This window comes from Stegastes partitus, unplaced genomic scaffold, assembly GCF_000690725.1.
Source record: "Stegastes partitus isolate 25-593 unplaced genomic scaffold, Stegastes_partitus-1.0.2 Scaffold2, whole genome shotgun sequence".
NCBI classification, from domain to species: Eukaryota; Metazoa; Chordata; class Actinopteri; family Pomacentridae; genus Stegastes; species Stegastes partitus.
The window spans coordinates 34,773-47,365 of record NW_007577733.1 but is presented as its reverse complement, the minus strand read 5'-3'; the positions used below and the strand labels follow the sequence as shown (position 1 = coordinate 47,365).

General features: G+C 39.8%; 1 protein-coding gene across 4 annotated transcripts in view; it reads right to left on the bottom strand.

Moving 5' to 3' along the window:
• Positions 1-12,593, bottom strand: part of fgf13a (fibroblast growth factor 13a) — a 57,525-nt gene that overhangs the window by 17,394 nt on the left and 27,538 nt on the right. For all 4 annotated transcript variants that reach the window (XM_008306884.1, XM_008306899.1, XM_008306891.1 and 1 more), the window contains exon 3: positions 7,801-7,904. In XM_008306884.1, coding sequence (XP_008305106.1) covers positions 7,801-7,904 — 104 coding nt within the window. The remainder of the gene's footprint in view (positions 1-7,800; positions 7,905-12,593) is intronic.

Sequence of the window (12,593 nt, the reverse complement as noted above, 5' to 3'; positions counted from 1 at the left end):
TGGTGCATTTTGCCTCACCCACACATGTGCACTCTTTTGCTCACTCTTCATTTTTCTCACACTCTATCTTTTTTCTATCTTGGTGTATGTTTTCTGCCCTTAGATGTACAGTACACCCAGTTATGTACAAACAAATTCACACACACCAGATGTATATGTGAGGCAGCACAGTCTGTGCTGGAAAAGCCACTCAGATTAATGCCATCAAAGCAAATGTTTAACATCACAGTAAACCTAAACATGCATGTGCATTTATAATTTAGCGCACATTAGAATTTGCTTAAAAAATTTAAATTTATTATACATGCAAATCATATGAATTCTTTTTATTGTATTAACTCAACACTGAATCCAATTTCCATTCATGCATGCACTTGCACGCACACATGTAGAATAGTGGGAGACATCTACGTCCTAGCAGCAGCAGCAGCAGCAGCAGCAGCGCTCCTTTCCCCACCCAGAATACGTCATCTGTTGTCTCTCCACTGTTGATAGGGATTCTCCCCCCAATGCTGACCTGCTATTGGCTGGTATCGTGTGTGGCTTGATGGCAGCACTTTACCATAGAGGCAATCCCAGCAAGACTGGCACTAATAGGCAACCAGCTTCACATTCAGTTCAATTCCCTCTCTAATTTAGCTGAAATAGAAAGCTCTACAACCCATCCCCCTCAACTGCATTTTTCCAATTTAACACATCAACTAGATGTACTATATTCCACACAAGGGCTGGTATTTAAAACCCTGTAGATAATAGACTATATGCAGCCAGCAATATTACATTTAGACTGTAGCTTTCTTTTTGTTTTGTTTTTTTTACTCTTGCTTTTCCCTTCTCTATTTGGCTAAAATGTAACAGTGTAACCTAAAACCGAAGAGAATAAAATCAAAATTCATTGTTTAAGACAAGCTTGGAGGATAGGATGTTCATGATTGCAGTGCAAATTCTGATTCTAGCGTTCTTTGAATCCTGGTTCCTCTTTCTATAAGTAAAATCCATCTTTATACTACGAAAATCCACTTATTTATCCTTAGTGAAAAAGTGGAAGTAAGGCCATGTATATGTACAGAGTATCATCTTTCAGAACAAATATACATACATATTTGAAATCAAAGATGATCTGAAAAATGCCTACGGTAAGAGACAGCATAAAATATGTAAAAATTAACAAGCAATCCAAACAGGAGCTAATTAAGCTGCCGTTTAATGATGTCTGTATTGTCAGCAGATGTAAAATCCCATAGGAGTAAGTTGAGAAGCCAATTCCAGTCAGAAACACAGAGACTGTAGCTCGCTAATGTTCACAGATGTTTGACCAAAGGAAAGCTCCAAATGTAATCATGTGGACCCTAAGGTTGAGTTTGATTGGAGGACACTTCTTTCCAGAAACTTTTTTGTAGTCTCTGGATCGGTAAATATGTGAAAATTCTCCATCTCATCTTCAGATGCGACTATTTTTAGTCCTAAAGGGATGTATAGTATAATTGGACATCATCTGCATGGCAGTAATAAGATATACATTCAAAGTATTTACTGAAGGGATAGAAAACGCAAACAAAATAGGACCCACAATATAACCTTGTGGTACACCGCAAAACAGACTGTGCAAATGCATTATTAACAGTATTCAAAAGGGATTTCATGATTTGCCCAGAGAAACCCAACCACTGCCACAGTCTTATAACTGGTGATACCACCATCAACAGTACAGAACAGTGCACTGAGAATCCAACCTTGATTATTGTCTTACATTACTGTGCATTCTGATTTCACTGAGGACTTGGCACAGAGATGTTTCATTGAAATCAAATCAAATCAAATCAAGTTTATTGTCATATTGCTGTACATACACAGTAGTACAGGCAAGATGAAAGAGCTTTTCTTTAGGATCCAATAACTTAAAGCAATTTAAATAAAGAAGTTTTTGCATATCTAGATCAGCAGTTCAGCATTCTGACAGCTTGTGGAATGAAGCTGTTGATAATTGTGGAGGTTCTTCCTTTAATGCGCCGGAAACGTTTGCCTGATGGTAGTAGTTCAAACAGTTTATGAAGAGGGTATGAGGAGTCCCTGACAATGTTCAGTGCCCTGCTCCTGCAGCGGCTCTGGAAAAGTTCTTGGACAGAGGGGAGGGAAACTCCGCTCAGCTCCTCTAACTATCCTCTGCAGGGCTTTTCTGTCTGACATACTGCAGTGGAGTCCCATGTTGAGATGCAGTATGTCAGAACGCTCTCCACCACATCTTTGTAAAAAGTCCTCAGGATGCTGGCAGGGAGAGAGGCTTGTTTCAGCTTCCTCAGGAAATGTAGTCTCTGCTGGGACCGTTTGATGATCGCTGTGGTGTTCTTATTCCAGCTCAGGTCCTGTGAGATCTGCACACCGAGGAACTTGATGGTCTCCACTCTCTCCACTGTGCAGCCGCTGATGCTGAGGGGAGCATGCTCAGGACGTGACCTCCAGAAGTCAACGATCATCTCCTTCATTTTGTCCATGTTGAGCAGCAGCTTGTTCTTACTGCACCAACCCTCTAGGTGTTTCACTTCATCTCTGTACATTGATTCTTTGTTCTCGAGAATAAGTCCCACTACTGTGGTATCATCAGCAAACTTGATGATCTGGATCCCCTCATGTGTGGCTGTACAGTCGTGTGTTAGCAGTGTAAACAACAGTGGACTGAGTACACAGCCTTGAGGAGATCCAGTGCTCAGCAGGATGGAGTTGGAGATGTTCTTTCCGACTCAGACAGACTGGGGTCTTTTGGTCAGAAATTCCAGGACCCAGAGACATGTATCCAGGCCAAGAAGGAGGAGTTTCTCTGTTAGTCTTTGGGGGATGATAGTATTAAACGCTAAGCTGAAGTCAATGTACAGGATTCTAGCATTGGTGTCTTTATTTTCCAGGTGGGTGATAACTGAGTGCAAGGTGGTGGATATTGCATCCTCTGTGGAGCGGTTGGGATGGTAAGGGAACTGAAGAGGGTCAAGCGATGCAGGAAGACTGGCTGTGATGTGTGGTTTGACGAGCCGTTCAAAATACTTCATCACAATCAGTGTCAGTGCGATGGGGCGATATTCATTCCGACCGGCTACAACTGATTTCTTTGCCACTGGAACTATGGTGGATGTTTTGAAGCATCTGGGGACAATGGCCTAACTGAGGGAGATGTTGAAAATGTCAGTCAGCACATCTGCCAGCTCGTCAATGCAGACTGCTGGTCTGGAGGGGTTAGCCTTTAGTCTAGCATGGATCCCGGCTCTCTTCCTCCTTCTTTGTTTACGTTCGTATCACTTGCGCTTCCCTCTCTCTTGGGTAACTGCCGGCGTAGTCTCCCATAGGATTCTGTGTTGACGTAGTATGTACAAATCACAACCGATCTCCGCAGTTTTAGCGCTGTTTATTGTCCTGATGTTCAGCAAAGTCTCTCGGCTTTAAGTTTTGCGGAATGAACGTCTGGGATAGGAAAGACACTCAAAACATTCACTTTCGGTGTCTCCTAACAGGGCCACTGCGTCCATTCGCGCCGCCATCACCATGACAAACCAGATGCAACAAATGGAAACAAGACTGACCCTCAACAAGGATATCACACCAATCTACGCTTATTTTAAGCTCCCTGGGATCCAATTTTTTTGCCCTAAACCTTTTGGCAGTGAAAGAAATAAGACAATACCTGTACTTCTGCTTTTCTCTGCTTGCATAGTGTTTGCCAGAAAGAATCATCTATTTTAAATGAATCCTTCAATTTGCTTCATAAGCTTTATTACCGACAGACATCACACTCATATTATTAAAGTCACTCACTGGGAGCTGTGGACTGGTGAGGAGACATGTTCAATCTGCATATAAACGTGTGTGTGAGTGAAGGAGTGTGTTTTATTTCAATTACTCCTGTATGTTACCCTCAGGCAGCTTAGTGGGTGCAACACCCGTGGATCTGTTGTCAAACAACTGCTACACTAGAATGTAATTACAGACAGACCATGCAACATTCGCAAAAAGCTACAGTGATTATGTTGTCATTCTTCTGATCCTTCAAATCTCACATGAACGAGCTCTTTGTTTTTGAATGTAGTTAACAAGAAATAACTTTTTTCTTTTTTTTTTTTTTTTTTGGTGAATATCGGAAATTACATTTGATACTCACACTACATGGACGGCCACTCAGGGCTCTTGTGTCTGTTTTCAGAGTGTCGAATAAAAGCAAACCTGAGTTTTTCTGTTGTAAATGCAAAGCTGGTCTACAAATTAAAAATGTACAAAAAATACAAATAAAAACCAGTATTCACTGTATGTTTGGTGATATGTTACAACTATTTGCAATATAAGAAATCACTGACAGTTTAGGTCAAGTTATTAATGAGTGCTATTGATCCCCTCCAGAGATAACTGCTAATTTCTCCAAAGGGAGGCAGAGCAGGAACATTCAGGTTGGACCAGAGACATACTGCATAAATACTGTGGCTATTACAGTGATTTAGCAAATTTAAGTCATTTGCTACAGTGATTATGCATGCAGCAATGTGTGACTGAAGTCTTTAACTTACATTTAACATTGAATAAGTCTGTCTATTTATATTGATTCAACTGCAATTAAGTTAACTTGATTAGCTTCAGGTTACACATCATTATCAGCGGCTCACACCTTTTCTGAACTGCTACTAACTGTATCCTACTCTATAAAGCCGATTGCTGTTCCCAGCACTTCAGTCTCCTGTTTAGTATGTCTAATATTGTCTTTCTGAAGATCTAATGGTCATTTATGTGTTTGTTATTTAGAAACGGAGCTCTTTCAGCACTGTGTCCTTCATTATTGTTGAGCGCCCTCTCGATAATATAATTATAGTATAATTATTTGAAAATCATTGACTTGAATGTCTCTCATTTCATTAATGCTGGGTGAAATATTGAACCTATGGAAACAAAACCTGAATTGAAAACACACAAAGATGTACAGGTACTTTAAAAAAAATGCACTAAAAATAACAAAACATAAAATACAGACATTAAAAAACAAACAAAACAAAACAAAAAAAACAGTTTTCATTAAAAGGTTAGTTTTCCGTAATTGTTCTTTGTTTGACCATAAACTTGCAAGCTTAGTATTATATTTAATTTAGATTTTTTGATGTATTTATTTATTTTAAATTCTGCAGTGTTTTCTGATTGTAACCTGCAACATTTTCCTTCTCGTCAATCTTTTTATCCAGACAGTGTCTTTTCAGCATCTGTGGTTTTCAGTTTCAACTCTCTTTGGCATGGAAGGGAGGTGTTGATAGGAGGGGTTAGTGAGAACATGATTACCATATAATCTGCATATAATTTCCATACTGCAAAAAGAGCATCTCTCCTCCTGACTCGCGCTCTGCCTGAAGCATGGATGTATTTATGTGTAATACATCCATGCTGGTGGCATTGTCTGATAACATTTTACTAGATTGGCATCAAATGTTAAAAGACAGTGAGGGTTTCTGTGACTTTCTGCCCAGGCTAAAGGCTGCTTGTAACTCTCTGATTTGATCACAGCTTTTTGTCTTTGCCCAATGCTGCTTCCAATGCCTGCCCTCACCTTCTGTACAGATGATGCTGTTAATCTCAAACCAGTCTAACGCTGCGTAGCTTTACAACTAGCCTCCATTAGTTTAAGTAGAACTCCCACACCTCGAGTAAGCTGTTTTTCTTGGCTATTGTGTTTTGTTTTGTTTTGTTGTTTTTAACATAGACTGGGCATCTGCTGGGTTAAAGTTTACTTTCAGCAATAGCTCAATAGTGTCAGTCTGGTTTGTTAGCGGTCAGCCTTGTGCTTCCTGACCCTGCTGCTCACATTACTGCACTCAACTCCGATGTACTGGGGTAGCGGCTGCCGAATATTTTATATGTTTATGAAAACTTCTACAGCAGCCATAACACTGACCTCTAACTTCTAAGGAAATAAAAATACTTTACAGGGTGTGAGATTTGGCTGCCATTAACCATACACTAACTCTGTTAGCTCTTGTTTAAGCACCAAACCTATATGTTGTTAATGAGTGTCCTGATCAATAGGGATAAATAGGGTTTCCTACAATGAAACTACAAATGTTCCACCAAAACAACCCCCCACCTTTTGCAGGAACCATGTTGCTGCATCCTTTGCTTGGCTCCGATTGTCATTGGTTTTAGAAAATACAATCACCCTAGGGTGTTTTTTCCCTTGTAGAAATATAATAATGAGGTTCAGCCAGTCAGATTGTGCGAGACTGCCATTTTAGTATTTTGAAACTGACAAGTGATGGGTGGGTCTGGCTGAGAACTGGAGGACATGATGTACAGCCATATGGCAAAGACTAGTCAATGACAAGGTAGCCACGCCCTAAAGCACACCCTGCTTTATCATCTATTTTACTCTCAACGGGACTATAATTCCCAAAATGAACACCATGCTGTTTTGAAGGAGGCTTGCAAAGAGGGATTGAGACCATAAATTCATGAGGAAAATGTTTACTGAGATAAGAAATCCAGTAAAAGGTAGCTTTTCTTATAGATTTCTATATAATCAGACTTATTTTTGCAGCTAGAGGAGTCGCCCCCTGCTGACTGGTACAAAGAATGATGAAGATGCCTCTTCCACATTGGCTTCACTTCTGAGACCTGGATGTCCATCTTTTATATGTGGTCTACAGTTAAAACTTGAAAACAACTGAAAAGAAAAAGTGAGCATAAAAACAATGACATCAAAATGAACTAAGGTAACAGGTCAAACACTGCAAAAGCACTAAAAGATTTTGTAAAGATTTTTATTTTTTTTAATGATTATTATTCAAAGCTGTGATTTGTTTTGTATTTTTCAGTGCAACTTTTTTTTTAGTGCCAATCCCTTTTCAGTACCAGTACATCTTTTTTTTTTACTGAAAGTGTCTAATTGCCAGTGTTTCCTTTTTCAGTGAAGGTTTCATTTTCAATGCCAAAGTTTATTTTCACTACCAAAATTTAAAGTCAGTGTTCTGGCTTCATAGAAATCTGTTTATTAGGGCATGTGTGTTTGTGTGTATGAGAGAGTAAAATCAGAGCAAGGAAAGAGTCGCCAGAAGGCTGTTTTTTCCTCTTCCCTTATCACATTACTGCCCAAGTGTTTAACAGATAATTTGTCAGTAGCAGCTGCAGGAAAAAAAGTCACAATATCATTAGGTTTTGTTTGCCGTTTCTTGTTGCTATCAATCAGGAGACCTTTAACATACAGAACAATCTTTAGTAATTTGACTATCAAGACTGTCTGTCAACAGCGAACGTGTTTGTCTGCATGCCCTCTGGATGCACAATCAACCAGCCTGTCAGTCTTCTCACTGACGCCTGCCACACAATGCAGTGGTGGCATTTGGGGAAAAAAAAGACGAACAGGGACATTGTTCGGCCCGTAACTGAATTATTCATAACCTTGCACATTTAATCAAAGATGAAGAGCCAGCTGCCGTGATCGGATATCTCACTTCGTAGCTGGCTTTACACCATTCTTGAGTTTTTTATTGACATTGAATTATATCAGAAAATGATGTTCTTTTTTATCTGGCGTTGTGTTAGAGTGAGCGTGGTGAGGGTGCAGTAGCCATTTCCACATATATTAGAAAATAAGAAAAAACACTTTAAGCTAAGTGACTTCTATTACATTAAAGCATCTATCTTCTTTATGAGATGCCATGAAGATGCCAGATAACCAACATTCTCTCTGCATACATTTGGACTAAAAGGTCAGGCTCTATGATAGAGACCAACATCCCATCGAACACAAGCTTGCTCAAAAATATACATGTAAAGCAAGACACTTACTGATGTGTACAGGAAGCCCTCACTGTTCATAGCCAGATAGAGTTTGGTCTGCACCCCCTGGATGGCCACCACTCGCAGCCCCACTGGAATAAGGTTGAACATGGCTGGAAAGAGACAAAACAGAAGAAAGAAAGGATAAACAAATTGATTTAATATACTTATCATATAGATATATATATATTTTTAAATAGAGTAATACATTAAAAACAGAATTTATGCAAATATCACAAATTGTAATTTGGTAAACTCTGCTTGGTTAACCATGTAGCATTCACCAATAAGGTATTTTAATCGTTATTAGTGACTCGTATCTCTGTATGAATTAAAGAAAGAGTTGTCAAACCACATCCCATATACAGGAACAACATAAGGTCAGAGAGACACTATCACACAAACAAATGAACAAAATTAGAAGGTAGAAAGAGATATTATGCAAATCAACTTAAGAAATTATTACACATATGATTTGAAAACAGGCTTTTTAAAGTTAAAGTGTTGCAAACAATATATTAAACTCCACAAAATAAAAACATGGAAACAAACTGTGCAGCTGAATGCAAATCCTTGACAAAGCCGACAATGTTTTCTGGAGATTTTAAGTGCAGGAGGTGATTTCATGCTTGTTATCGGTCACTGTTGCAATAGTGAAATCCAGCAAATAGTGCAGGACATCTGGTGGTGCATTTGGTAATTTAATCACAGAGAATCATTCAGATAAAATAACTACATGGCACTGGCACCCAACAAAGCTACAGTATGCTTGGGGTTTTAGCTATGTTGTCGCAATGCTGTGTTGTTGCACAACTTGCACACAACACGCTCAACACACACACACACACACACACACACACACACACACACACACACACACATGCCGCTGAGTGGAAGTTGTTATTCTGAAAGTGCCAGCGGCGGCCCAGCTGGTCAGTGAGGTACATCTCACCCTAATTAGTGTCGGCCTGTACAGTATATGAGTGTGTGTATTTCATAAGGTGCTGGGCTGAACCCACAGGCTGAAATAAAGGGAAGCACATGAGCGTCCACCTGAGAGTCTCTTTGCCTGCTCCTGTTCCCAAAAAAGAAAACTTCTGCTCCATTGTACTGACTGTTCTTGGATATTACTCCCAAACATCGATGCCATCACCACTGCTATGAATTTTTAGTACCTTTTAATAGTCCCAAATACAGTAAATTATGTCCACAACAGAATCCTAACACTCCACTTAATTCTCCCTTTTTGAATGTTAGGAGTGTGTGTTGTTGCATTATAGGGACGTCTGAGTTTAGATGCCTGTGAGTTTCACATTGACACATCAGTTAAGCTGTGAGTCAGTGTGTGCTCTTACTATAGGTCCTCTTGTCAGCCACTTAGCAGATCCCTATCTGCAGACTCCTTTGAGCAAAAATGTACTATAGGGGCTTTTTGTTGGGCTATTTCATTTGCTGTTATCGCCTGAACGCTGCAGACCTTCCTTCTCTTCATGCTTTCATTGTAAACATGCCAAAAGACTGCATAATATATTTACTTTGTGGAGTAAACAGGTGTTGCCAGCATGTTCTTGGTTCATTGTGGAGGTATTTAAGTCCCAAAACAACCAGCTCTCTGGTTGTCTGTCTTGACTTTCTCTCTGCGCCCTCCTCTTTTTCATTCCATCTCTCTCAGTTCTGTTTGTTTCTTCAAATGCCACCTTAAGGGTCTTCCTAAATATACACTCTTGCCTGTCTCCGGTGACAAATAATATAATAAATAGCATACAACAATAATGAGGAAAAAAAAGCCAAGATTTTGAAGAGATTAAAAAAAAATCCAATGAGTTTACTTGCTAGCTGCTTTACAGAGACTCGACTGAAGACGAGAAATGTTTCTAAAACATCTGTCATCACAAACACTGCCTTTGTCTACCCTGTAGTATAATACTCAATAGCAGGCATTCTTCATGTTTTCCCTCACTTTTTATTTATTTATTTATTTGTTATATAATCAGACCTGCTGTTCATTTCTCCTGAACAGGACTTCTGTTAACTGATGCTGTTTTTGCACAGTAGAGAATCTGCCACTCAGCCTAAATTCCCACTTATACTTGCAGGCGCGGTATGGTTGAGTTACGTTGTTAACAAACTTCAGCTCACAATAAAACGGCGCCATCCCTCAAACACATAGTTAGTGACAGTCACACAGTACTCCAGCTATCAAAACGTGGCTCCCTGGGGAAAGTCAAACCACTCTATCTTGAAGCTTTTGAAATGACAGTTTGGCGAATCTTTTCTGGGAGAGTATCTTTGGTGATGCCTGCTTTTAAAGTCTCAAACCTGTTATTTACAACCTCTGCAGTACTTGGAGGTGTATTTTACAGTAACCATGTGCATTTATTAAGCTGACAGATTAATGAGGGACACACAGAGGAAAAAAGACAATAATTATTTGGATTGTTCCTAATTTACTGAAGGTACAATAAAGAATAAACTATAATTAGTGTGTGAACATAATTACTAAACTAGCTCACAGCAAATGCATTCTCAATAAATGATTGGAAGGTCTCAAGCCACAGACATGGGGAAACTAAGCGAAAGCAAGTTTCCATTGCAACTAAAGACTACACCGAGTTAACTCTTTCTACTTTTTAAAGCGTCCTTGAATGCTGCAATGCGGATGCTCAACCATTTCTTGCCAGGAATTCAGGTTACAGGATAAAGATGGCACTATCCGCAAACTTTCTCCACAGCCATTGTACAGATTGATCCATCTTGGCTTTGCTGTAAATAGAGCTACAGGGGATGTGAACAAGTGTTTTCATAAGAAACCTCTCCTCACTACTCTGGCAAACCAACAGGATTTGTAGTTTTATTTAAGTGTAAATTTGAATCTATGTAAAAACCTTTTTTTTTTTTTCTTCTTGTATATAGCAAGGTTTAGATTTGATGATTTGATGTCTCCCTCTCCCTGAAACATCTCGCTACATGAGCAGTTCTTGTCTTTATAATTGCACCCTTCTCGCTCTGCGTCACTCAACTGAGTTTTCTCCCTTGATACTCCCCCACCGCGATCTGCACGTACACACCTGCACGCTACTTCATTTCAGAAGGATTACCAGCCGGTGTACTGATGGAGATTTTCAAGAGGGGAAACTCAATTACTTCCTGGCTCCTAGAAACACCTGAGCACACTGAAGAGGATGACAGGGCACCCACCCACTCGCAGACCTTTCCTGGTGCAACACAGACACATGGAATAAGACAGCTGAAGAGGCCTGAGGGACAGTTTTCACAATTGCATTCAGCCTGTCTCCGTGTCTCAATTCTACCTACTAACAGCCGAGCAGTCACGGCCAATTCACCGTGACAATAAACCTGAAGGTCCCTAACAATAGCAAGTCACATTCTAAACGTTTGTCATATCTGTTACTCATTCTGTTAGCTGCATGCCGGCAATTAGAGCAGTCTGAAAATGACAACATGACAAAGCATTAGAGCCTAAAAGTAAGCTGTTGTGACAACATTACATGGCATTTCTGTGGTCTGATTAGTGTCGAACTACAGTGGCTCTCTGGCTGAGAAAACTGGGTTACTTCAATAAAAATACAAGGCTGAATTAGTTAAATAATGTAAGACTCTTGTATTTAGCTGCCAAAACAGCACGTCTGATGTGAATTACACATCAGTAGACATATTTCTTTGCCTGCTTCTGGGGTCCACAGTATCTATAATCTTGCTGACAATGAATTGTTTTATTTTAACAAGTTTTCAAATGTTTGCATTTGAATCTGTTTGCAAAGACAAGAAAGCCTTGAAAGAGTAGCATCTAGGACAAGACTGTAAATGGACTGCATTTTGAAGACTGAAACAGTACCCTCCTTCTCTCACAGAACAGGATTTAGAGTTGCCTCATGGTTCTGTCTATACCCAGTGGGTTTGCTCGCTTGTGATGCAACACAAGAAAATAGCTGATACTGTATAAACCGGGAGAGAAATGGGTGGGATTTGTCAGACTTGGATTTGTTATTCCTGACATTGTTTTCCTTCCTAATGAAAATGTCACGAAAATATCAAACGTCTTTATTGCTGCAGCCGAACGGCCAGAGTCTGTGTGTCTTCAGAGCTAGCTCTCGTAGCAGAGATCAGATCCTTACTTTCATGTGTGTATGTGTGTGTGTGTGTGTGTGTGTGTGTGTGTGTGCACGCATTTGAGAAGGTCCTCTCCCACCATCACAAGACACCAGTAGCTCCAAGAGGACTGCGCTCTCCGTCACCATGGAGACAAGCGCACCCAGCGCCTAACAACGCTATTTTTGGAGCAGTGCAAAGAGCTTCACTCTTTCTCCTTTTCCTATTCAGCAGCACTCTTTAATTTTCTCCTCATAAACTACTTTGGTGCCAATGCAGGCCAGTTACTATGCAAGTCAGTAGAAAAGTGAGTCCATGCAGATGTGATGGGCGGGGTGGTCGGTGTGTAAAGTGAGGTATAAGATTTAATTTCATTTTTATGTGGTGTTAAACTTTGTTAATATTTAATTTAAGAAGCAAATTCCACTCAAAATTACAAGGTGGTGATCTACAGAAGACAACCAACAGAGCTGCTGTTTATACTTAAAGCACACACAAATAAATTAAGAAACTCCCAGAAGTGTTTACATCCGCTTGGTAGTAGGATTACACATTAAGTATTACATGAAAGCTGTTTCAGTGCATCATGCAGATCTTTTCTTCCAACAGTATTATTCAGAACCAAGTGAATTTCAGCCTGGTAACTACCATTGTGCTGTTCTAACCATTAGAAAACACGTGGTGCTCATTGA